The sequence below is a fragment of the Nelusetta ayraudi genome, unplaced genomic scaffold (genome assembly GCF_046127955.1).
Source record: "Nelusetta ayraudi isolate G7.1 ecotype Tasmania unplaced genomic scaffold, CSIRO-AGI_Nayr_v1 ptg000098l, whole genome shotgun sequence".
NCBI classification, from domain to species: domain Eukaryota; kingdom Metazoa; phylum Chordata; class Actinopteri; order Tetraodontiformes; family Monacanthidae; genus Nelusetta; species Nelusetta ayraudi.
This window is the reverse complement of record NW_027466148.1, coordinates 432969-459429: the sequence shown is the minus strand read 5'-3', so window position 1 is coordinate 459429 and position 26461 is coordinate 432969. Positions and strand designations below refer to the sequence as shown.

The 26461-nt window shown below is 46.8% G+C and overlaps 2 protein-coding genes across 7 annotated transcripts in view; both read left to right on the top strand.

Moving 5' to 3' along the window:
• arvcfb (ARVCF delta catenin family member b) overlaps positions 1–5366 on the top strand; it is a 119017-nt gene extending 113651 nt beyond the window's left edge. For 5 of the 6 annotated variants that reach the window (XM_076048279.1, XM_076048277.1, XM_076048276.1 and 2 more), the window contains 2 exons: positions 164–276; positions 2171–5366. In XM_076048279.1, coding sequence (XP_075904394.1) covers positions 164–265 — 102 coding nt within the window. In that variant the 3' untranslated portion in view covers positions 266–276; positions 2171–5366. The remainder of the gene's footprint in view (positions 1–163; positions 277–2170) is intronic. The other variant, XM_076048275.1, reaches the window with a different exon arrangement.
• Positions 5367–5889: 523 nt separating this feature from the next.
• Positions 5890–25992, top strand: txnrd2.2 (thioredoxin reductase 2, tandem duplicate 2). The gene is made up of 17 exons (XM_076048284.1): positions 5890–6004; positions 6528–6593; positions 6680–6736; positions 6837–6981; positions 7305–7379; positions 8091–8169; positions 8596–8658; positions 8768–8838; positions 11538–11557; positions 11871–11962; positions 12058–12232; positions 18305–18441; positions 20286–20381; positions 20999–21091; positions 22645–22716; positions 22977–23074; positions 23736–25992. Exons 1-17 carry the CDS (start codon positions 5929–5931, stop codon positions 23857–23859), a joined length of 1539 nt encoding a protein of 512 aa, XP_075904399.1. The 5' UTR covers positions 5890–5928; the 3' UTR covers positions 23860–25992.
• The last annotated feature ends 469 nt before the right edge of the window (positions 25993–26461 follow it).

Here is a 26461-nt window from a genome sequence, read left to right as displayed (position 1 = left end):
CTCTCCTGGAGGCAGGGAAACTAACACCGTTACTTCTCTGATCTGAATGTGTGTGTGCGTGCGTGTGTGAGAGTTTATTTTTAAAAATATGTATTGACCTCTTTTTGTTCTGCTTTGTCTTCTTTTTGTTTTAACCCCTGCGCCCCCTGTGGGCCACCTGCAGAATGACACGAATAGGAAACACTTTATCAGGAGTAACAGGCCTGCGGTCAGTCTGGTGGACGCTTGCGATGTTAAGCCCCAGCCTGTTGACTCCTGGGTCTAGATGCATGCATGGTAGGTCTGGAAACCCAAGTCACTGCATCCATCCACTGCATCCACTGCATCCCCCCTCCCCCTCCCACTGCTCCTCCCACCTTGTCCCCATCAAACCTGCTGTCATCCGTCTACTCCACTCACACTGCACAGAGTTGTAAAATTGATTCTTCTCGGATTTTTATTTGGTGATTTATTTGTTTTCACTATTAGACCAACTCCTTTACTTTGCATGGCTTAACTGGAAGGAAAGACACTAAACAAATGTTTAAAAGCCAACTGCATGCCCCGCCCACCCGCGACCCAGATCGACAGAAAGGGCCGCCTGGTCTTATTCGTCTTCTAGCAAAAAGAAAATGAAAAGCACCATCTGTTTCGATGATTCAGCCAATGGGAAGGCCAGATGAAGTTGTCTCCTGATGGGTAATTCATGGTTTGGAGGAGAGGCTGAGGAGATTCTAGGGATGGATGAGCTCACGCGAGGCTGAAGTGGCCCGTTTTCTAAGCACCTGGTGAGGGATTTGACAACGTAAATGTTGAGGTTTCCTCCCGGATTGAGGGCCCTCAATGTTGAAACGCGGCTTCATTCTGAAAATACGCCACATAAGCCGTTTTCCATGCGTATTTTTGAAAACAGCATTTCCTGTTTCTCTGGTTTTAAAAATAATCCTTGTTTCCACTGCAGTGGTATTTTAAGATAAGCCTCTCCATGCTGGCTGCGAGGCAATATCGAGCATGCTGCAACCTAAGTGGTGGTGATATAACTTATAACGTTAACAATAATGATGATGATGATGGCCAATCTGAACCCTGAAAAAGGTGGAAAAAGCATGAAACAGACATGAATGGATGGACAGCAAGAGGACATTGTGCGGCAATGATATGTTATGTTTGAATATAAAGTTTACGAAGGAAACGTCTTTTTTGTAGTGCCATCTGATGGCCCTCTTTGTCACTGCAGGAGGAGAGCAGGTGTCAATTTATCCCGAGACATAAAAAGGCCTGCTGGAAAAGTTTGTTCCTGTGGGCCATTTAACCGCTGCTTCTTTTGGAGATTCTAGGTTCAACAGACAAATGTTGTACACAAACGGTGATGATGTCAAACAAAAGAACTAGCTCCACCTCCAAGAAAAAAACTAAACAAAAAGAAGCAGGTGTTGACAGCCACACAAGCAGTTTATCACACGATTCTCGTGACCAGAAAGCGTAAAAAAAGCGGCGGTGAAGAAAAAGCGATTTCTCTGAGCATCTTGCCAGACTGAGCGGCCACTTTGGCGCTGATGCTGCCAGATTCAGCAGTCACACAGCGTCTGCTCCTGCTGGAGCTGGCCAGCTTCCTCATCCTCTCCTCTCTCGACCCCACTTGGTCTGCACTCGTCCTTCATGACCGTTTTACAACCGGAGCTACGGTGTGTTTTGTGTAGAACTCCTTCTCGCTGTAATTATTCATATTCATAACTGTGCAGCATCAAGTAAGTATTTCCTCACACACTTTTTTTGTTATTATTATTATTATTATTATTATTATTATTATTATTATTATTATTATTATCATTATTACCATTTTGAATTCTTAATTTTCTCATTATGTCTGTCAAGACAGGTTTGAACATCCATCTTTATTAATTAAAAAAAAATCAATGTGGGTTAAATCGACAAAACATTTTGTTTTGTGACAAGAGACTAAAAGCAGACACCTCCTGTTATTAGTATTAATCACTAGTATCAGTTATTAGTCATTTTGGTTCTGCTTCACATCCTTCACATCACCATGCAGAACTTTGTCATCATGCTTTCACTTCTGTTCCATGGTTTTTACTTTCTCCCCCCTTCCTTCTCCTTCTCCTCCTCCTTCACTTCTTCCTCCTCCACTCCGTATGCTTTGCTCTAATCTGTCTCTCTCTCCCCCTTTCAGGCTTAAAATACAGACGGCGCAACGTCGCAGCTCGAAGAGAATCTCTTGTATCGCCACTGCCATTTCACCCTAAAAGCTCATCTTCCAGAGTTGAACTTTGTACAGAAGAAAAAGTGGATTTAAAAAAAAAAAAAGTTGGGGGGGGGAAAAGAAAAAAATATTTTACAATCACATTGGTGACTACCAATCAGCAGCTAGCTTTCTTGCCATTTTCCAGATACACTTAATTAAAGAAAAGAAAAGAAAAAAAGAAGAAGTGGCTGCTCAAACCGCGTTCACATCAACACATTCCTGCTGGACGTCATTAGAGTTTTACGGCGTTTAACTGTAACGGAGCACCGACGCTGCTGCTGAGGAGAAACTGAAGGATTCTGGTGGAAGGAAGGAACGTTGGGACAAGGTGGAAGAAGATGGGAAGATGGGAAGGTTGTGGATGGAAACAGGAACGTGCATTGGAAGGAAACCTGCAGGAGGAGAGAGGAATTGCATCCGGAGGAAGTTCGTGAATCACGAGTTCTATTCCCTCCCTCTCTCTCTCTCTGTGGTGAAAAGGGCCGGCCGAGCCTTTTGAAAATGACAGAATGTTTTTAGGTTTGTGAAGAGAAGAGATGAAACGGTGACGTGTGTGTGTATGTGTGTGTGTGTGTGCGTGTGCTCACCAGCAGCCTGCTCGCAGAGACTCTTTGACTCATTTGGTTCACTGTGTTTTTCCTGATTAAAAAAGAACAAGAAGTGCACTGAGATGTTCTCAAGTCCAGAGTGGTCCACAGGTGCCCCTTTTGTTTTCTCTTGTTTTGTTGTTTTTTTAATTCAAGTCATGAGTCTGCAAGTCGTCGCCAGCAAAAGTCGGAGGGAAGTTTACAGACTCACTCGCAGATCCGGGGTTTTTCTTGTGACCTCTCCGGAGTTTCCAGGCTGGCTCTTCTCCGTCGACAATGTGCAATTCATCGACATTTTGTTTATGAACAATTTGCGTCCGAAAGCTGTGATGGGATTGGTCGAAACAACATGAAAAGAAAAAAACAAGTTATCGTTTCGTTGTTGGTTTTATATAAATGTATATTAGGGTGAAAAGGAGAAAAAAAATAAAATTAAAAAAATTAAGCAACTGAACAAAAAGTTGAAAAAAAAACCTAGCTGTAGATTATCACCTCACTTGCAAAGCACATTTCATCAGATAGAAGGCTCATCATGTTGGTAGGTAAGAATTAACCATGTGACTTAAAATGTGGAGCCATGCCAACAATCACCTATTTATACTTCATTTGCTTAAAAAAACAAAAGAAAATACAAAAAATACAAAAAGAAAAGTTTTATCTGCAGTGTTCTTGTTTTATTTTCTTTTGTTTAGTTTTTTTCCTTGGAACGTCGTGTTGTTTTTGACGGCACCTGGTGAAAATCACCTGGTGGAGCTAAAAACGGTGTTAACGATAAAACGTGCGCAGGCGTCTTTCAGACCAAGCGAAAACCAACACATCCTAAAGAGAGAGAAAAAAATATTCCGTTGTGAGCATGAAGCTGCCCAGATGTTTATATTTTATTCTTTCTAAGTGCCAGGTTTATTTTCCCCACCCTCTCTGTGGTGTCATTTGGATATTAACCAATTCCTACATGTGCAGGAAGAAGGCGCTGGCGGACGAGCAGATCTGGACTGTTTTTATTGAGGCAAAACAAAACAAAAAAAGAGAGAGAGATAAAGAGTTGCATCACACTGTACAAAGCTGAACATCCACTTTGGCCATATATAGTATATATTTTTACAATGTTTTAAGAGTGTGCAGTTGTGATGTTTTAAAAATTATATATATGTAATAATAAGGCTGACAATAGTAGAGAAAGAGACAGAATCCTGTTTTTCGTTGTTTTTTTGTTTGTTTTCCCTTCGTCTGGGACAGACTCCAGATGATGGACAGTGTGCAAAGTCTCGTGTTCAGCTTCGGCCCCTCTGAGAATCCAGTCGCAGTTCGGTGTCACTCATGCGTCAATCAAGGCGAACGGCATGTGCCTGCATCCCAGTCTATTTCTTTTCTTTGTGGCGTATGTGACTTTACAGAGCTTGCATATTTTACACGGTGTTTACAGAGATGTACGTTGTGGTTGAGGGGGGAAAAACAAAAATCAGTAAACAAAAAGAAAAAATGCATATAAATATATATATATACACATATATATATATACATATATATACATATATATATATGTATATATATATGTATATATATATATATATATATATATATACATATATATATATATATATATATATATACATATATATATATATATATGTATATATAATACATACTGTACAAATTTTAATTTTAGAGGTTTAAAGGAGTTTTGTGGATACCCAGCATCCCTTTCATGTGTCCTCAGAAGATTCTGAACCCAGTTGCGACGGCAAAGGCCCTTTTGTGACTGTCTATTCTTGGCTGCACGTTCACAGTGACCACAACCAAAGGAGCGGGCGTTGTGTTTCCTAAAAGTGGGGCTTTTTAGGCTTTTGTGAGGATGCATGGTGGGTGTGTACATTTGCAAAATCAACACAAAAAAAAAAAGAAAATATAAAAGAGCCAAGTGACTGTGCTGCGAAAACGAACGCAGGACACGGACGTGCGTCAAAACCTACCTGTGTAGATACAAGACCATCAAAAATAAAAGTAACTGTAACACTCAGTAGCAGATGTGTTTGTACCTATCATGTGCCTTAACCTTTTCCATGGTAGACTAAAACAAGTGTGTTTTATATGACTCTCTCGCTGTCCAATGGGCTGTCACCTCTACGTTCTGTCCCCCTGCTTCCTCTTTTCTCTCCCTCCCAGCCCTGATTTCTGAACTTGTCCACTCATCCAGCACGTGCAGCCCCAGCATCCGACCTCCACCTCCCCTCAACCCCTGTGTAGTTTAGACTGTTGGTGGGTTTTCTGCCTTGTATTGCGTTGTATTATAAACCTTTGAAGGAAACAAAATGGAGGTAGAGTCGCTGGCGAACCAGATTGGATTTGCTGGAGGAGAAACACTTGTCGATGCTTTCGTAGCGAGCAGAAACGATGCCACAGTGACAGAATGTATTATGTTAATTTTACTAATACCTGGAGGCAAATATTACGCTTGTTAAACATAACGGAGAAAAAAAATACTGGTTTGTAGATTATACATTTGGTGTGTTTTCAATAAATCATGCCTGGAAAGAAGATGCTGTGTGGCTCTGTGTTTTGACTTCGAACTCGACTTTCTGGAGGATTTCAAACTTTTCAAAGCTAATACAACAACTTTATAGTGGCTAGATTGTTAACTTGCGCAGCATTATAAGGTGTTGGTTAACTTGTCAAATTTGGAGTTGATGAAAGACCACCAAGACTAAATGCCCTTATTTTTTTCTATTTTCTTTATTTTTATTTTACTTTATTATTTGCTTCACTATGATAAAGAAGTCCTTGATGTAAATAACCTTTGCAATATGTAAATTGGTAGGCCAAGGTCACCCAGTGCCACCACCCACCATACAAATGCCAAGTTTGGTAAACCTGGTCAAGGACAATTTTAGTCCTTGACAAGGTTTCCCATATTATATGTTTAACATATGTTCTCAATACTCTCATACGACACTATCGTTTTATTCTGCGGGCACTGCACCATAAACAAGTTATATTTGATAACGCATTACATAAACAAAGTTTGACCATTAGTTTGTTTATTTCTGTTCAGGCACCATCCGGCCACTCCAAGCCGAGATCGGGTCCTTCTATAATAACAACATGGCAGCCTTCTGCAGAGGCAGGCACCGGTGGAAAAGGACTAATTGTTGGCATGTTTTGACGAGAAACTTGACAGGTGAAACTTTGTTTATTGTATAACAATTATATCAACATAATCAACGCAGCCAGGCCAGGCTAACGGCTGGAATTTTAGTGTCAGAACACCGAAGAGAAGACGGATATTCCAGTTGAAATCGCCCGGTTCTTCATGTTTGGTTAATCATATGGTGTAAATAAGATATATTCGGTTTTAAACGTACAAAAAAAACCGTATATATGTCGACTTACCTCTTTATTTTTTCACCGAAAGTGTTTCTGCCCCCCTAGTATTATCTGCTTACGCTGTCACAAAAACAGACGTCACGATGATTTGGCTTTTTTTTCTCACTTGCACAACCTTGAAGGACAAAATGATAGACGTTGCTGATATTAATCGCAGCTTCGCCAATATCCATATTTATTTAAAGTCATTTAGCGCGATGACAAAAACGAACACCAATATTCTTTAAGATAGTTTTACAAGAACTTGGTGGTATTTTTCCACAACTTAGCCTCTTGTTAAGCATTTACCAGTACTATTCCGATTTGTTTAAATCCAGGAAAGTTTGACTACGACCTGGTGGTTATTGGTGGAGGTTCGGGAGGCTTGGCATGTTCCAAAGAAGGTGAGGCTGCACTTTATTATGATTTGATATAATCTGCACGTCCCATTGCTGCCTTTATGGATAACACGTGGTATCCGTATTCACAGCGGCGCAGCTTGGACAGAGAGTGGCTGTCCTCGATTACGTGGAGCCATCACTTCAAGGTACTTCATCCTCTCGCCTTGCGTCGACAATAAACACCAGATGTACACAGAGATGAATGGGACCTGAAAGCGGTCGGTTTGTTTTTCACCTGGCGAACAGGCACCAAATGGGGTCTGGGTGGCACCTGTGTCAACGTGGGCTGCATCCCCAAGAAGCTCATGCATCAGGCCGCTCTGCTCGGCACTGCGGTGAAGGATGCGCACAAGTACGGCTGGCAGCTCTCCGGTCCCGTCAGCCACGACTGGTAGGTAGTGGCACAGCGAAACCGCGCCACCCAGTGGTAGAATAGTCGTTTTTCTTTTTTCTTTTCAAGAGGTCTTTTTCTGCATAAAGAGTCGTTTTAAAAACTGTTTATGCAGTACCACATGATCAGCCGAAGATGATTGATTATTGTTTTATTAAAAAAAAAAAAAAAAAAGATATATGATTTGTCTGTTCTGGTATTATTACGATTGTGCCTGTCCAGCAGATCTGCCTGAAGATTAATACCTGGGGCTTGAGACTTTATTCCAGGTGTGTTTGTATTTTGACATTTGCTGTGTTTTTTGTTTTGTTTGTTTTGTTTAGGTCTACCATGGCTGATGGCGTTCAGAACTACGTGCGCTCTCTAAACTGGGGCCACAGAGTTCAGCTGAATGACAAGTAGGTTGTGTTTTTGTTGTTGTTGTTGGTTTTTTTACATTAAATAAACAAAAACAAAACTAATTTGATAGCAAGAAACAAACGCTAAGTGACTTTCCTGACTGTTTGCTGAGTGCCTGCCTCAGGTAGAAACTCCTGTCCCGTTTAATAAGACCATCAAATACAGTTTCTATTCAGTACAGTGCTCTTTAGTGGTATAAAGCAAGATTACGTGAATTAAACCCCACAGGATGTTTTTTATTCCAAGTCTGTAAAGTGTTCCGACATGCGTTCTCGCTGACGGCTGTGTCTTCCGCCTGTGCGTTCCGCCTGTAAGCGGGCCAAGTGATTGATCATCAGAGATGAACGTTGACTGAGCTGCTGGCCGGAGGGGAAACAGGTGTCGGGCTCATCGCCTTTAGCCAAGGGTGTTTTCAAACCGGTGACATCATCGCGTTGCTGAGGCTTTTTCACGTAATCGTTTGTTTCTTCCTTAGCAGCAGCAGCAGCAGCTTCCAACTAATCTGGACTGCCCTCTTGTTCGACAATCCTGGAAATGTTAATGTTGTCTTGAAATCCACACAGTGTACAAATAACTCCATGCACTCCAAGATATTGCCACCTGGTAGAATGCATAATAGTGGTAATTTGGGTGCCAGAATAAAGCCTGTGAGTCAAAGTTTGCTTCTCCTCAGTGGGTTAATACACCTTTTTATTTGTCCGGCCTTGCAGGAAGGTGAAATATCTGAACATGAAGGGAAGTCTGGTGGATGAGCACACAGTGAGGGCGCTGAGCAAAGCAGGGAAAGAGGTGAGCTTCCTGTTATTTATCAAAGGACACATTCAATCTTTTAGTCAGCCTGGGAAAGTGTTGAGAATAATTATTATCCTCCAGAACAGGTTAAAAGTTTTATTTTTTGAGCTTGTTGATGATACATTTTACAGTGTCTGCTTTGATTTGGCCTCCGCTTTGCATTCTCTGCATATTTTCCGCTTTTATTCTTTCAACTATTTAATAATGTCTGTCTTTCTCCCAAAATTGGCAAATTGTCGGCTGCTCACGTGGGCAGTGTTTCTGAGCTGCAGGCTCTGTTCTGCTGCTCCATCTCCATCATCGCATTAACAGAAAACACCTCAGAGACCTCTCCCTTTTTTTTTATTGGACATTTCCTTGTTTTCTGAAGGATGTGAACAAAACGCTGCCACTCGACCACCAGTTAACTCTCCTCTCTCACAGACGATCCTGACAGCCAAGAACGTAGTGATCGCCACTGGGGGGCGCCCCAAGTTCCCTGCAAATGTGAGCAAGAAGCATCACACAGAGATTTTTCCATCTGTCTAGAAAAACAAAGTGTGTGGGTGAGAAAAAAAAATCAAAGAGGAGCTCAGAGTTTCGGTTTTTGTTGCAGGTTCCTGGAGCGGCGGAGCACGGCCTCACCAGCGACGACATCTTCTGGCTAAAGAAGTCACCGGGGAAAACGTGAGTGCACACACACACACACACACAAACACATATACACACAATATAAAAATTTAATTTTAAATCTAAACTAAAATCTGACACTTTAAAGTCCCACCATACTTCTGGCACTGGAAATCAGCACTTTGTGATGTCACAGAGGGTGGTGACACCTTTTTGAGAGCATCACTTTGAGCAGGAGGCTGTAAACAGAGGGCTAAAAACATGCTGGTTTCTGCACATCTTGGGAGAACTCATCACGCCCGACGAGGAGGTGGACTCCACCGTCACTCATCCTCCGACCCTGAATCCGTTCATATCAATACAAGAACATCCAAACGCTGCATGAAAGCATATTTCGGTGCGGGATTGTTTTCACAGCCCCGCCTGCAACCAGCGTCGCCGTTCGACTTGAACCTGCGCTGCTCGCTGACGCATCCCACCGTCATCCCCGCCGTCCTCACTCATCCGCGCCGCGCCGTTTGTTTTGCCTCCCTTCCTGTCGGGCCTCTCATCGCCTGGTGATCCAGATCAGATCAGCGATGTGCGTCTTGACCTTTTATTTTTTTTTTCGCAGAACAAGCCCTTTAATCCAGCCTTTTTAGGCGCTGTCATCACCCGGCTAATTGGTCCTCGCCTGACGTTTCCTCTTGGCGCGGCGTGCAGACGCTGACGGCCGCTCGCGGCCGCGCCGGCCTCGCACGCGGCTCTTTGCCGCGCGGTGACAGATCAGCCGGGGGAGGAATCGTCCGGATGTTTGAGCGTGAATCCAGCCCGTCTGCACCTGGGGCCACGGAATTATTAATTGTTTTGATCTGCATCCGCTTTGCTTTGTCTCTGTGCACTACCTGATAATCAGGGTTTAAGACGCGTCTGCAAGGAGGGAGACAGAGAAAAAGTTTGCCGGTGTTGTTGTGCGACAAGCATGCACGCTTGCAGAGATATTTATGCAGTTCATATATTTGAACACTTGGTGGCAATGCAAACTCATTGGTTGCGAGGAAACGCAAGATTAGACCCAATCATGGGGGTCAAGTTCTCACGTATGAGGGTTCTAAAGGGCACACGCTCTAATTGAGAGCTGTTGTGCTTGTGTGTGTGTGTGTCTGGGAGGTCGGGGGTGCGGGCGAGTGACGGCTGTCTAATGGCTCCCCCGGCTCACACACACCTGAGTGATTTGGCCGCTGCGGGCGGCGGGAAGCCTGCAGGTGACTGCTGCTGTGGAGACAACAGGATGAAGAGCGGCCGCACGTGCCAGAGGGGCCGTGATGGCCGTGCAGTGGGGGCGGGGGGGGGCGGGATGGGGTAGGGGGCTTTGTCCTCGTGTCGTGTTGTTTAGTGGAGAGGGGGCACCAACGCTTCCTGGATGTGTCGTTCAGCAGAGTAATGAAACACAGCAGCCGGGTAGAGAGACGCGCAGCCACTTGCACTAGCTAGTGGTCGGCCCCAGCGTCCTTTACAGTGGAATTGTCATCAGTGTAAATTGAGCCGTTTGGATAAAATGGTGAGAAAAGTCAGACGCAGAAGGAAGAAGATAAAAAAAAGTTGTATGAACTGTCGGGTGTATGAGGCGCAGTTACGTTTAAAACTAATGTTCCATTACTGTTTATTAATAGTTGAGTCAAGTCCAACTCGTTAGACGTTGTTAATGTTGTTAATGTTGTCTTGGCTGTCTCAGTAAAAAATTTTTTTATGAAACCGTGAAAGTAAAAGAGCTCAAAACTTTGACAGAGTGCAAAATGACTGTGCATAGTTTATGGACAATGCTGCATTACTGTGATTATCATTATTATTATCATTATCATTATCATAATCATTATCATTATTATTATTATTATTATTATTATTATCATACGTTCTTTTTTCCCCTCGTGCATGAGCTGTAGCCGCTACTGATGTCAGAGTTTAGCGAGTTTTTGTTCTACACAGCACCTTTCACTTTCTGCAAGCAGCAGCATCTCCAGGTGAATGTGTTTCTCTCTCGGATGCAGGCTGTCACTGTGCCGTTCCCTCTTCCTGTCACCGCAGTTAGCAAAGGTCAGCCAGGTTGCAGCCCGAGCATCGTCTCGTATCTACAAAGATGCGGACGGACGGACGGACGGACCGGGGCGGAAAGGAGACGGCGTCTCAGCGATGAAAGCGCGGAATCAATGTGAAGCTCCGGGTGCCTAATCTTCACTAAGCCTCTGCACAAAGCGAGCAAAGTGCAGCCATGCATTACGCACAAGTGGAGAAAACGGGCACTGGAGGGGCTTTTAGCGCCCCCACCCAGCCGCTCCCGAGCTGTCAGCTGCAGCGGACCTGAGGGGAGAGAGGTGGAGGGTGGGTGGAGGGTGGAGGTCCGGGTTGAAGAGGTGAAAGAGACACGACGTCGGGGTGGCTTGACGGCCGTCACTCAGCTGGACCTGAGCCTCCTGCATGGCACACCCCATCTGCAGGGATTAGCCTTAAACACAGCCAATTAGCTCCTTCTCAACACCACTGATCTGAGGGCGGGGCCAAGACCTGTGATTCACCTGGACCACACGCACCACACACACACACACACACACACGCGTTCTTGTCCTGCTCCTTGACCTTATGTTGTGGCTTCTCTAATTCAGGGACTTACATGTTTTCAGCATTGCAACCTGGCGTTGTTCAGTTATGCTGCTCAGAAATGAAGTTTTATTGCATCGTGTCACTTTTCTCTCTCTCTCTCTCTTTGTGTGTCTTTACAGGCTTGTTGTGGGCGCCAGCTGTATCCTTTTCTTTTTTTTCTGCCTCTTTAAGTACAAAGCTGCTGTTTGCAGTAGTTTGGTCTAGGAATTTAAGATAGATTATAAGTCTAAACACTACATAATAATGTAAATAGAACGCTGGCATCAAACTAATATTAAAGGTCTTTTTTTAAATGAAATAAATGCTGTTTTTTAAACTCAGGGTGTCGTATTCCAGCACAGCAGGGTTACAGAAACTCTTCATATTATTTTGCACGCAAGAAACACCACTTATATATTTTGTTTTACACAACACCGCATTATGCCAAGAATCCTTAACATGCTGCCGCACAGACGTGGCTCTGGAGTGCGCCGGCTTCCTCACAGGCATCGGCCTGGACTCCACCGTCATGGTCCGCAGCATCGCCCTCCGGGGCTTTGATCAGGTACTGCACCTTCCACCGCAGTCCACATACGTCAGGGTCGTCCTGTCCGGTCAATGAAAATAACGATAATTCCTGACATTCCTCTGTGGTTGCAGCAAATGGCCGGTCTGGTGACGGACTACATGCGGGCGTACGGCACCAGGTTTGCCTGGAAGTGCGTCCCGAAGCGGGTGGACAAGCTGTCCTCCGGGCTGCTGCAGGTCACCTGGACGGACACGTCGTCAGGCCAGGAACACAGGGACGCCTACGACTCGGTGCTGTGGGCCGTCGGTGAGTCAGAGCGTTGCTTCAGACCTTGAACATCGTTTTACTCTCACGGATTTGACAATAATAAGAAATTTAAACACGTCTGTGGCGGCTCAGGACTCCCTCAGAAGAGTTTAAAATGGCTTCGCTTCACTAAATATACTGTACACCGAGTTTGCTCGTTGCAATGCAGCTGGGAGTTCATTACTTCCTCAATGCACCTCCATGCAGTCCGCTGCCTGTACATCGTTTCCCGTACATCCCCTGCCTCGTTAAAAAAAACAAGCAGATTCCCCTCACGCCATTAATCTGCCGGTCGTCCCCTGATAGAGTGCAGTCGTCAGCAGAGAGCAGAGGAGGAATCAAGGCCTGAAAAACAAAGTCATAAAGGCTGAGCGACCGACGGGACCTGGCCCGGAGGAAGCACTGATCACCTGCTGCCCCACACACACACACACACACACATACAGAGTCAGCCAGACAGGACGGGACAGGATGCACCCAGACAGCGGGTCACCTCGTCACCGCTCTTTGTTCTCCGTCACTGGGACACTTCCTGTCGGTGCCCAGCCCGCCGTCTGTCACTGCCGCCCGTCCACCGTCCCTCCTCATCCTCCATCCTCCTACTCTTCTTCCAGCTCTGCACCCAGTTTATGACTGAACTCTTCCAACCCTCCAAGGTTCTCTGTGGCTCAGAGTCCTCCAGGGCAGTTTGAGAGCTGGAGATGCTGCTTAAGGAAGTGCGTGTGTGTGTGTATGTGCATTGGCCAGTCACCTTCTTTGCGTGTGACACTGTGACAAGGATGTGCGTAACCCCCCCCCACACACACACAGACACACACACAGCTGAGATGACGCTTGTTCTTTTCCTCCGCTCGGTTAATTCCCACCTCAGTCTCCACTGTCACACTGTGTGTGTGTGTGTGTGTGTGTGTGTCAGTGGGTTGTGCGTGAGACACGGCCGCCCTCACCGCTTCCTTCAACACAAGGAGACTGACGCACTAAAGCGGTGCACACAGTGGTACATACAATACACACAAATTTAGAATTTTCAATTGACCTCACATGCATGTTTTTGGAGTGTGGGAGGAAGCCGGAGAACCCGGAGAGAACCCACGCAGACACAGGGAGAACATGCAAACTCCACACAGAAAGGTCCCGGGCCCCGGAATCGAACCCATGACCTTCTTGCTGTGAGGCGGCAACGCTAACCACTGCGCCACCGTGTCGCCCTGTATATGTGTATATATACACACATATGTGTATATATACACATATACACACACAGACATACATTTTATATACATATATACATTTCTTTTCAATATCCATACTGTATTTTTTGATCTTTTGATAAATGTGGAATTTGGGATTTTCATCCGTTTTGACAGCAGACTGTAAACAGACAGTTGAAAAAAGCTGCTATAGGTGACAATTTATCGATGCGCAGAGATGCGATATGGAATGCGGCCGACCGTCTCCCCTCGTCTCCAAGCCCGAATTCTATTTGTGCGAGAGTGCCCTGCGTTTTTCATCGCCTCTTGGCTTCCATTGTGCCTCCCGCCTCCTCACCCACAAAAGGAAGCTGATTGGTCATGCAGCCGTGGCAAAGTGACAGATGATGAGAGAGATTTTCAGAGAGTTGGAAGCCGCGCAAGGTCGCGTCCGCCGGCCCTGTTTTTAATTCTATTCTCAAACCTCTTTAAAAACCCATCAGTCCGTCCACTTTTCCATCGCCGCTTCTCTCCTGCACTCGGGGGAGGGGGGGTCGCAGAGAGTCGCAGCTGCCGCTCTGGGGGCGGGGTTACGCTCTGGAGGCGGGGTCAAACCCTGCACAATGTGTCAGCGGTTCGTTACAGGCCCCAAAACAACAAACAACCATCGACGACTACAGACGAGTTGCTCGTCTGCAGAACGTTTGTGTCTTTGCCCAGTGGGAGGAGCCAGAGAGGCCTGCGAATCAAACCCACCAGCTTCCTGCTGGGAGGGCTCACTGATTCCATTCAAAAATGGAAGAAAACATTTTTAAATGACTTGATATATCTTAAGGAGGGTGATACAGAAAGGTGGGCATTTTTAAAAAGTCTATGACATGAAACGTGTCTCAGTTTTTTTTTGTTACTACATAATTCTTCAGTGGCTTCAGTGAGCATCTACAATGTAAATAGTCATCATGAAAGAAAAACCATGAAATTAAGAGGGTGTGTCCAAACTTTTGACTGGTAGTGTACATGCACAACTGGTATCAGTGTCGTGATATTGTACTCAACCCCAGTATTGGTACCAATACCCAATACTGGTTTTGTAGAGTTGCCCGTAACACCGGCAGCTGCCCTCTGGTGTCGGTGCCGCTGGCTGAAGGTGCCCAGGGCCCCCGGCCTCCCGGTTCCCATCCAGTTTTGCGCGGAGCAGCCGTGGCCTTCTGCTCTTTGATGTGAGCGTGCAGCCCAGTTATGAGCACAAGGACACTTCCTGTCACTGCGACCTCGCACCAGGGTCCCGGGCGGGGTCCTGGGCCCCTGTGGAGTTATTAAAGGCCAGAGGGGGACGGAGGCGGGCAGAGAGCAGCATCGCCAGTGTCACAGCCACATCCCCCCCAAACTCCTTCCTGCTCCTTCCTGGCCCCACGGCCGCGCCCCCGACCAGGTGTGCCCTCTGCAAGCGCTCCAGCACCAGGAAACAGAACATTTCCACGTTTCCTGTCCAGGTTCACGCAGACAGACAGTGGAAACATCAGCCCTCTTCCTCTAACAGAACTCATTACGCAAGCTTTTTTTTTTTTTTTTTTTTTTTTCTGAATGGAGCATTTGCTTGCAAGCTGCTGCCTTCCAGCTTATATCTGTCATCTGCAGGATTTGCAACTTGGGGAAGCGCTCCAAAAGCAATAAACCAACATAAATAACCAACCCCAGGTCAGAACATTGCAACCTTAGGTCCTCGGACACGTGCTGTAAAAAAAAACCCGTGAGAACAACAACAACAAACAACAAACTACTTCCTGACTGAAAGAATCCCTATGATTAGAAGAAAAAAAAATATCTTCTGGGTATAATAAGTAATGGGAACTTATTTCACTTCCTGAAATTTCACCCATGTCCAATTTTTTTCTTGTAATGGATAGCAAGTTAGTTTATATGCCAGCGTAATGTTAAAGTCGTCAGCCACCGACCCAGCAGTGTTAGCACAGGAAGCTAAATGCTAAGTGACAAACCAAATCTTTCTCTGTGAGCTTTGAGCTCTCAGAGTTTCCACTGCAAGTCTTTTCTCATGGCTGAGACTGTTACATCCGTCGCCACCTTTCAACTCGAGCGTCATCAGAATCTGACTTCACACAACATGAACATGACATCACCCCCCCCCCCTCCAACTCCCAAGGGTGGGCTCCGCCCACTTACGGTAAATGAGAAAAGCTCAAACACAGACGGTTCCCCTCGTGGAAACAGCAGCAGTAACACAACAAGAACGGCCAATTTCCCCCGGTTTATTTTGACGTATCTTTATTAAATACAGACATTAAGCATTTTCTCTCCGTCACTCTTTCCTCTGTGGGATTTTCTCTTTTGGCTTGAAATAAAACGTCTAATCAGTGCTTGGCCTGGTTAACGATCGCCCTCCCCTCCCTCCCTCCCTCCGACAGAAAACCTCCTTTGTCTTTGTTCATTTGACGGATCAGATAAGTGTCCAGCTCTGCTTTCAACTGGGGGACGCTTGTTGTGGCTAATTAGCCTAGCCGCCCAGGAACTTCCTCCTCATGTCACAACATCAAGATCGGCCTGTCTGCCGGACCACAGTGTGTGTGTGTGTGTGTGTGTGTGTGTGTGTGTGTGTGTGTGTGTGTGTGTGTGTGTGTGTGTGTGTGTGTGTGTGTGTGTGTGTGTGTGTGTGTGTGTGTGTGTGTGTGCGCGTTATCGCTGGGTCCACTGTTGTTGTTGTGTCCTGGCTGTACAATGGTTTCGCGGCCACCGCCGCTGCCGCACTGTCTCGGACAGGAAGTCCACAAATGCGCGGGGGGAAAGTCAAACCGCGGGCGTCAGATTGTGTCGATACGGTTCTTTGTCGGCCAGTTGCGATATTTTGGCTGCAAGCGACGATGCCGTAATTCAATATTTTAAGTGAGAAAGTTAAACACGATTCGGCTTCAGATAGAAAGTCGGGGATTTTGGAGGCACAAGCAACAGGACGTGGAAACTTTGCAGGAGTGGAAACAAACTGGGAGACTTGTTTCATCCCAGCCGCCATTGGAACATTATGAAATAAAATATTAAACTCTTGACGTATAAGCCAATTTGGCATCACTTATTATGGAAAGTGAAGTCAATTTATTATATCATACATTTAAATTTAAGTGAAATCATATTTAAAAATCTATTTATTTTTGTGCCTCTGATGTAGCCAAACATTTTTTGAAGCGCACACACACACACACACACACACACACACACACACACACACACACACACACACACACACACACACACACAGGGCGACGCTCTGCAGTGTGGGAGGAGAGCAAAAGCTGCTCATCCACTCGATACATTTTTTCCATCATCATCACCATCATCCTCTGGAAAATATATATATATATAATGACAATAATTTGGTCAAGGTTAAGGGTGTGATACGAGTTCCATGAGGGGAGAATTGCAGATTTAGACGTGAATTAACACAAATGGCTGAAAGTACATTTGACTCTTGCAGTCGTCTTTTATTATTCCTGACTTTTTTTTTCTTTCTTTTTTTTTTTCCAAACCTCCAAATGTTTCTCCATGGAGACTCGAGGCAGCCGTCGAATCGTAATATCTTTTTTTTTGCTGTGGAGCTCTGGGACTCCCGCTGGCGTTGTCCTTTGGCTCCAGCCAGGAAGACGGGTCTCAGGGTGTTTGTTATTGTTGGCCGTCCGATAGCATCTGAGACGGGTCGCCCAGGCCCCCCCTGTTTATTGTATCACCCAGCCAGGTGGGGAGGGGCCAGTGGGCGGCGAGCTGTCACCATGGAGACGGCGCGTCGACGGCATCAGTCAGTCGACCCTTCAGGAAGTGGCAGAAATCACACCTTCGGGGGTCCCGGGGGAGGCGGATGGGATTCTGGTCCCAGCTGGTGGTGGGGTCGCTGGTGTTTTCCCACCATCACTTCCAAACTACGGGCCGATCTTCAGCTTCAGTTCAGACGTATTGACACTGAGGTGTATCGCAACAGTGGCATGGAAGCTAACTGGTCACGTGACCAGTTAGCTTCAAGTGAAAATGGTGCATTATGTTTTGACGGAGGAGGGAGACGAAATATTTTTTACAAGTAATCAAAGAGAAAAATATAACAACTATTCTTGACAAGCAATCAAAATCAAATCTCTCGTCCTGTGAGTTTTGACGAGAATTACGGTTTACGCGCTTCACACCATTCAATGGAAGTGCCTGCAAATCACTATTATACTTTGTCGAAATTTTAGAAATATCGCTCTTTTATTTTGCGAAAAACTGTAACGGAAACGCAGCCATCGTCCGCATCAGGAGAAGCTAAATGTAGCTCTTCACCGAGGATAGTCCGGCTTTGAGGAGGAAAAAAAGTGATACCAAACAGTTTTAGCACCCCTGGGTGCTAAATGCCTTTTTACAGACTTTTTTTTTTTTTTTTTAAATTTGCAGGAAAGGTGATGAAGACAACTAAGCAGAATGCAGATTGTCTAAATCTAAAGCTGCTCTGCAGGTTCAAGGCTGTTCATCACAGTCGTGTGCCTGCTGCCAGTGTTTCCCGACACTGGCATCAGATACTGCATGCACCGGTCGGCCTGTTGCTTTAGAGTTACAGTGCTGGCAGCGAAATCCAAATCTTGTTGCTCCATAAGCGAAGTACTTAAGCGAGGCCTGGAATGTCTTGCAGCACTTGAGGTTTTGGTAATGGCGCTATTATAGTTCATTTTGGCCGTTTGACTGCAGAAATTGCAGAGTGGTGTTGTTTGGATGTGGATTTGCTCCTTCTTCACCGCGTCCACTGGGTTTGTATTGGACGGCCGGGGCGCTCCTGCGTTCCCTCCCCGACCTCACATCGAGAGCCTCTCCTGGGCCGTAACGCAATCTTCTCCCTTCCCCCGTTTCCCAGGCAGAGCCCCTGAAAGCAAAGTCCTGGGCCTGGACAAGCTCGGCGTGCAGCTCAACCCGGAGACGGGGAAAATAGTGGTGGCCGCCGACGAGTCCACCTCCGTACCAAACATCTACGCTTTCGGCGACATCGGCGAGGTGAGATGGCGTGAACGGCCGTGTGATCGGCGACGTCGCCCTCGCAGCTTCACTTTGCTGCTTTTCACTGCTAGAAGTCCATTGTTTGCCATTCATGGATTTGTAATGGGGGGGGAAAGTCATACTGACACAGCGCCTCCGACTGGCACCTACCTGCAAGAACAGTCCTCGCTGGACAGACACTCGGGCGAGCTAGCATCTGCAAGCTATTACTGCTTTTAATGTGTGTTCTCATCAGCAGGCCAGTCGGGGGCGCTGTGTCACCAGCTGCGCTTCCATGACCCCTAGAATTGCACAAAACCTAAATATCGCAACAAAAAAACTGGTCATGGAAGCTGATGTATTTTTTGACAAGTAATCAAAGACAGAACTATCACAACTGTTCTTGAGATTTTACCAGAATTCCGTCCCGCGAGAATTCTCGCAAATTTTCGCAGGGTGGAATTTGAGGAGAATTGCGTCTTATGCGCTTCACACATTCAATAGGAACACATGCAAATCGCAAATTGTTGTGTCAATTTTTTAGAAACATCACATTTATTTTGCGAAAAACTGTCATGGAACCGCAGCTAATGGTGACTTCATTGAATCGTTAAAAAAATAAATTGAAACTGTATTTTTATATGGGAGGGAAAAAAACACGGTGTAGCTTCAAATCCAGAAAAGCACAAAAACTCAGGCAGGAGAAGCTTCTGTTTGAAGGACCTTTAATGAGACAATTGGCTTTAATTGCATCTTTCACCATTGAGAATCTATTTTTTTGTTGTTTTGAAATGTGATATCAAATTAATTTTGCCTCCTTTTCAACTATTTTCCAAAGTTTTTTTTTTTTTTTTTAGATTAAGGTTGAACTTTTTTTCTTCCTGTTTTTGCACGTTTGATGGCTAAAGAACTTTGTGTTAAAGAACACACACACACACACACACACACACAACCGGCAGCCACTTTCTGGCAGGCAGGCTAATCTCACCGGCTCTTCACATAATTAGCGGCTTTGCTGAAGGAGCCGTGTTGATACTGGTCCTACCTGCCGCATGTAACGTGTTGTGTTGTGTGTGTTTTTTTTTTTTCTTCCCTCTCACACACTCCTCCTCCAACCAGCTGTGTGTTTCCTTCCTGCCTCCCAGGCCTCTCGGCACACACTCACTCACTCACTCGCTCGCTCGCTCGCTCGCACGCTGCTCGTGATTGACAGCTCACTTTGATGATTCAGCCCAGTTGGAGGAAGCTCTCGCAGCCTTTTGTTTTATGCGAGCGGCAGGGTTGATATCTCCAGTCGTCCACCTGTCTGTTGTTGCCCGCTGGAAAAAAAAAAAAAAAGCAAAAAAAAAAAACCCCGAAACGTGCGCCAAGAAATCCATTACGGTGACGAATGGCAGGTGCCTTGCACACAAGCACGCAAGGCGCAGGTCGGGGAGGTGGAGGCAGGACGTGTTTTTCGGACGACAGGATGTGCTGCTGGTAATTTTACAGGTTGAAGTCATGCCTGTAGAATTGCCCTGCGGCCCTGCTGCTTCCTGCGCCCTTCAGCTCAGCGTGTGTCGCTGTTTATTATCTGCGGCTGGCAGCCGTCCAGGTCGCCAGTGAAGGCACAAAAACACAACAAAAAAAAGCTCGATTTTGTGTCTGAGATTGTTTTCTGCTTGTTTTTCAGCTCTGAGCGTTGCCTTTGCGCTGTCGCTACATTGCTTTGTAACCTTGTGTGGAGTCTTGGATGGGGAGAAAAAAAGAAAACTTTGCTTGTGTGTGTGTGTGTGTGTGTGTGTGTGTGTGTGTGTGTGTGTGTGTGTGTGTGTGTGTGTTCCACAGAGGCTCCAGTCTCATTTCATTCAGTCTTGTTTCAGGGTCGTCCTGAGTTGACCCCCACAGCTATCAAAGCAGGAAGGCTTCTGGCCCGCAGACTGGCCGGTCACAGCAGCGAGCTGATGGACTACGACAATGTGAGGCTTGCACACACGCACGCACACACACACACACACACACACACACATGCAGGAACTCTGAGTTTTCCTCTGTTGTGACTAAAAAAAAAACAGTGTCGCTGCAGCAGGTTGATCGTGTGTTGCAAGCACACTTCCGTCTTTTTCCTCCTCTCTCTTCTTCTTCTCTTTCCTTCTTTTATTCTTCTAGGCTCTGATGAGTCCTAATCTTGAAATCAAAATATTTTTATCCCCTTTTCCTGAAGACTGTCGGTCAAACTGAAACCGTGTCAGTGTTTGAAATCAAACGGTACGATGGTGATGCCGTCATATTTTTATAAGCTCGCCGTCAGATTGGAAACTTGGATAAATAAATACTTTAAAAAAATAAATACAAAAAAGCCTGAGAGGAGTCGGACGCATCCGGCTTGTTGTGTACTCTTCAATTTGCCTCGACTGTTATTATTTGCTGTGTTTGTTAATTCCTCCAGGGTGAAAGATCTCCCCGATGGTCGGGGGGGCTCAGGGGGGGTGGGGGTGCGGTGTTGCGATGTTTAGACTGATTGTTTAGTTTTGGGTTTTCTGGGAGAGTTCCTCCTGCGGCCGGGACCCTGACGTGTGGCGGCCTGTTTCCTCAGGTTCCCACCACCGTCTTCACCCCCCTGGAGTACGGCTGCGTGGGTCTGTCGGAGCAGGAGGCCGAGCGGAGGCACGGCAGCGACGGCGTGGAGGTGAGGCCCAGTGGAGAACGATGCAACGCGGGGGGGGGGGGTTTGCGCTCGGCCAATTAAAGGCCACGTTTCGACATGTGAAACAACCACAGGAGATCTTCTAATCCCCTCCTGTTTATTTACTGAACGCAAATGTGCACGTCCGAGTTAAATATTTACGGCGCAAATTGAACCGGCCACAAATATACAGTGCGTTTGGTCGCTGAGGAGACGGAGTTGAAGTGGCTCGGGAACGCAGAAGACCTCGCAGCAGCTCAAACTGCAGCTTATAGCACAGTCTTTGTTGTGACCTTCAGAGATGTGGGACAACAGCAAAGGGTTCAGTTCAACTTTTTATGTGCAAAGTAACAAAAATGTTTCAACTTGAGTAAAACAACAGGCTCTTCTTTCTTTACCTGGACGAGCTGCTGCAGGACGGATCCGCAGCTGCGACTCAAACCTTAGCTGCGTTTCCATGACAGCTTTTTGCAAAACACGCGAAGGCGGCAGCGACTGTCACATAAAAATAAAAGACACAATGTTTCATAAGCCTGGAACAAACACTGACACCTGCACGCCATGCTGCTGCCGTGTGTGTGTGTGTGTGTGTGTGTGTGTGTGTGTGTGTGTGTGTGTGTGTGTGTGTGTGTGTGTGTGTGTGTGTGTGTGTGTGTGTGTGTCAGATGCTGCTGCTGGACACCTGCACCTGCCCCGCCCCCGATCACGCTGCCAAGCACCGTGGTCGGGGGCGGGGGGGAGGGGCTCCCGGGCCTTGAGTGACGGCCCGGCAAGAGGCCTGATTGAGGCGTGTACGAGGCGATGACAGGCGGCGCCAGATCTGAAGGGCGGGGGGGGGGGGCAGCAGCTGCGTGGCCCTCGCAACTTGTGTCGGCATGTAGGCCCGACGGAGCGAAGAGCGCTCGCCGCTCGTTTCCAGGCCTAGACGAGCGCTTGGAATCAAGCACAGTTTTGATCTTTGGTTGTTTTGCTGTGTTGGATTTTTATTGATTAATTCATCTCATCCAGTTGCCTGTTGTCAGAAACTTAAGAACGTGCCCTCTCTTACTCTGTCTTCATATTCGTCGCAGGGTCACGTTGGGTTGGGACTCATTTGAAAAAAAAACTGCACGTTTATTAGCCCTCTGTTTACAGCCAGCGGCTACAGCTGATAGCTTGAGGGACCTTCCAGGAGGCGGTTTCACAGGGCGGAGCCAATTTCCTCCCTTTGTGACGTCATAAACAGCTTACCCAGTTGTTTTTAGTGCTCACTCTGCCAAAAGTGGAGCAAAGTAATAGGTGCAAAGTTTCTCTGTGGTGTCTGCAGAGTTTCGCTGAGGGGGACTGCCAGCAAAACGCTGGGCAAGGTCAAAGGCAGAGGGAGAAGAAGAAGAAATCTTTGCTTTATTTAGGCCCGCATGGGGAAATTGAACATTGGAGCAGCAGGAATTATAGACAAAAAGAAGAATATGGAAAGAAGAAATGTTAGAATTAAAAATGAAATATGCAAGAACTATTTCAACGCCAACACGGTGATAAATAGGCCGTGTTTTTTCCCCCTCTCCTCCTCTTGATAGGTCTACCACGCCTTCTACAAGCCTCTGGAATTCACCGTGGCGGAGCGCGATGCCAGCCAGTGCTACTTGAAGGTAGAGTTACGCTGCCCAGTTGTTTTTGGCATTCGAGGCGCCGTCGTCTGATTGGCTCCCTGTGCGGAGCGTGTGAGACGACGACGGCTTGCGTCGGAGTTCAAAGAGCCGCAGAAGGACGTCCTGCTGCTGTTCACTGCAACTGTAGCCTGAAGGATTTTTAAGAGATAGTAAATGATAATGATACAGCCAAAACATCAGAGTTGCGTTGACTTGATACGACCTCGTCGACCTTTAACTTTGGTCTCCGCCGTCCTCAGGTGATATGTGAGCGCGGTGGAGCTCAGAAGATTCTGGGTCTGCACTTCACCGGACCAAACGCTGGAGAGGTCACGCAGGGATTCGCTTTGGCCGTTAAGTAAGTGTTTTTTTTTTTTTGTATATATATATATATTTTTTTGTTAAAGGCTTTTGATGATGGTTTAGTTTAATCTCCTGAACCAAACATATTAAAGGGACCAATTTAAGCAAAATTCACACCTCTCGATTTTCAATAATATGGGTTTATATTTTCCCAGAAACCAGAAAGGTTTACGCTGTAATTGTTAAAAAGCTCTTTGCGATGCCACAAATGGCCATGATGCCGCGCTGGGCATCAAGCTTTTTTTGCAGGAAGCTACACAGACGGCTGTTTCACACGTGTGTATATATAAATATATAATTATACTATTATTAATAGTATAATATCATAATTACTCTATTAATAAGTGAGGCTGCTCTGCTGTTGTTGACCTTTGACCTTGTCTAATTGTCTCAGCTGTCTTGATGTTATTTTTTGGACAAAGCAAAAAAAATATGTATTAGATATTTAGATTATTATTATTAGTATTATTATTATTATGTATATTATAAATATATATATTATTATTATGTATATTATTATTGTTATCATTATATAGTGACGCCGCTTCCTGTCTTAGTTTCAAAACAAAACAAAAACTGATTGAAAGTACAGTCACGAGCGACTGCAACCGCTCTGATTCCCCCCCTGTCTGTGCGTGCGTGCGTGCGTCCCTCAGGTGCGGCGCCACCTACTCCCACCTGCTGCAGACGGTGGGCATCCACCCGACCTGCGCCGAGGAGGCCACCAAGATCAGCATCACCAAGCGCTCGGGCCTGGACGCCACCGTCACCGGCTGCTGAGGTTAAAGCGTCTCGGCCTCGAGCACACAGGAAGGAAGGAAGGAAGTGGCGGCGTGGCGTTGCTCCGCCCCCTCACTCCTCCTCACCCTCCCTCACTCCTCCTCACCCCTCCCACCTCGTTTGCACGCTGCTATTTAAAGTGTTTAGCTGCAACTCTATCTCCTGGCTGGCCAATCCCGCCAGCCGGGCCCTCAGCTGTCCCCGGTCGTCAGGCGCGTAAAAAGACGGTGATTATCCCACGCTGGCGTAACGCAGAGTGGAGAGAGAGGGAGGGAGAGAGAGAGAGGTGCAGGCGCTGCGGCGCGTCTTTAAAATAAACAGGCTCATCCATCAGGACTGAGGGCCGCCCGCCGCCCCGAGTTTTGTCCGCGCCGTGCGAGCTCCAGGGCCCCCCGCTGCTTTTTTCTGAATATAAATTCTGCAAATATTGTTGTTTCTGCGGCTGTACTTCCTGTCCATTAGTCTTGGAAGGTGACACATACCATGCAGCCCCCTCAGACCCTCCGGGTGACACTGATGGATCGGCCCCGGGGCCCGGCGGCCACACAGCCGCCGCCCAGTTTTCCCATGGACACACACAAACAGTCGGCGGTGCCGCCTGTCAGCGAGCCGCTGGAGACCCGGCCCGACCCGGCCCGGCCCAGCCCAGCCCGGTGGGGGTGGTGCTAGAGTCCCCGCCCTGGCTCACTGCAGTGCTTTCTTCCAAGAACACAGCAGCTCAGCCTTGCCAGAAGGTGGCACTGTTGCCCTCTGGTTCCCTCCCACTTTTTATTTATTTAATAATTTATTTTTAAGACATGAATGGAGAATAAGTGGTGGTGGGGTGTTGGGGGGGAGGGGGTCAAAGAACTCGCAGGGATATAAAACATAAGCCACGGATACGTCCGGGCGGAGCATTTTAATCCGTCTAATCTCCTCGGCAGATCCGCAAGGGTTTTTCTGAAAGCTGCACCGCCTTCGCTGGTGCCAAACTGATAAGAGGCTATCGGCTGTGTATTTACACGGCAGGCAGGTTGTGGCTTCAAGAGTCATCACCTTTAAAGATAAGGCCAAGTGTTTGTATCAATAAGGCAAACAAAGTGTTGTTCCTCTGGTGTTCCTCTACCTGCCGCTCTGAGCTGGAGGAACTTCCAGAAGACCTTTTGATTCATTCATCAAAGAATAAATAATTAGGCTAATACATCACAGTGGGGGGGAGGTCACTGTGCTGGAACCAGAGATTTTGTTCAGAAACCATTGGGGTTGCTGGAAGGAGGGCGGGGCCTCCAGCGAGGTGGCGGCGGGCCGCTCTGTTTTTCCTCTGTTCGAGGACCGATTCTCCCTCCGTCCTGATTGGATGCGGCGATGGCAGATGGAGGGAGGAGAGATGGAGCGAGGGAGCGAGAGCGCTACCTGGGTCGACCGGAGGCGAGCCAGAGGAGAGAGAGAGAGAGGGAGAGAGAGAGAGAGCTGAGGTTGGAGGGATTCCTGTGTGCTGCGTTCAGGGCCGAGGTGCTGACTGAAGAACCCTGACCTCCGCTCAGCGGGAACAGCTTGACTCTATCACTCAGAGCAGCGAGGGCTGCACTGGGGGGGCCTGGAGGAGGTGGGGTGGGGGCTGGGGGGCGGAGTCGAGTCGTGGTGAGTCGAGCCAGTGTGATTGAACCTGCTGCGCTCGGCCGGCCACTTCAGGGACCTTGGCGACGCCTCGAGGTTTCGTCAAAGTCTGGTTGCTTTTTTCATTTACTTCTTCTTCTTCTTCTTCTTCTTCTTCTTCTTCTGCATCTGCTTCTGCTTCTGCTTCTTCTTCCTCCACCTACTATTTTTCTGTACATTCAGTTTGGCTGAATGTACAGGCCCCTCCAGGCCCAGTTAGCCTCAGCTGTTCCCTGAGGAGGTTCAGGGTTCAACTTCCTGCTGCCAGTTTATGATGACCTGCGCTAAAACCCCTCAGATGTGGGCAGTGCAGGTCTGATGCCACCTGGCTGCACATTTTGTTTTTTTGTTTTTTTTTCTCCTCACCTTGTAAATAGAGAAGTGTAATTTTCCATTAAAGCCTCTGTGATACATAATTTATGTGTAAAGTAACGACATATTGAAATGTACCATTAAAGTAATGATGCCCACCAATCAGCAGGGTTCTTGTCACAAGTCCAGCTGTGTTGCTTCTTTTCTTTCTTTTTGAATTATTGAGAAAAAAAAAAAATCAATGTGGTCGATTTCAAAAGTCAAAATTAGATTTGAAAAACGCGCACACCACACACACACACACACACACACACACACACACACACACACACACACACACACACACACACAGGGCGACGCTGTGCAGTGTGGGAGGAGAGCAAAAGCTGCTCATCCGCTCGATACATTTTTTCCATCAGCAGCTGCTTCCAACAAGTGGCGACAGGTACGAAAACCACCTCCTGAACTCTCGGTAAACAGATTAATTCAACAACAGGTGACGGTGTCATCTTTCATAATATCATGTCATCCTCCGAGCGCTCAGCCCTCCCCGGCAGGAGGATGTGATCTCTTCCAGGTACCTGAGGGGAAATAAAAAGAGCAAATCTGCCAAAGACTTAAAACGCAGACTCACACTAAACAGGAAAAAGGTGTT

Bases quoted from the DNA above. Each gene is read 5' to 3' on its own strand.
- txnrd2.2 (XM_076048284.1), top strand. From the start codon at position 5,929: ATGGCAGCCTTCTGCAGAGGCAGGCACCGGTGGAAAAGGACTAATTGT. The intron at 18,442-20,285 runs GTGAGATGGCGT...GTCTTGTTTCAG, and splicing joins CTTTCGGCGACATCGGCGAG to GGTCGTCCTGAGTTGACCCC. The intron at 23,075-23,735 runs GTAAGTGTTTTT...TGCGTCCCTCAG, and splicing joins GGATTCGCTTTGGCCGTTAA to GTGCGGCGCCACCTACTCCC.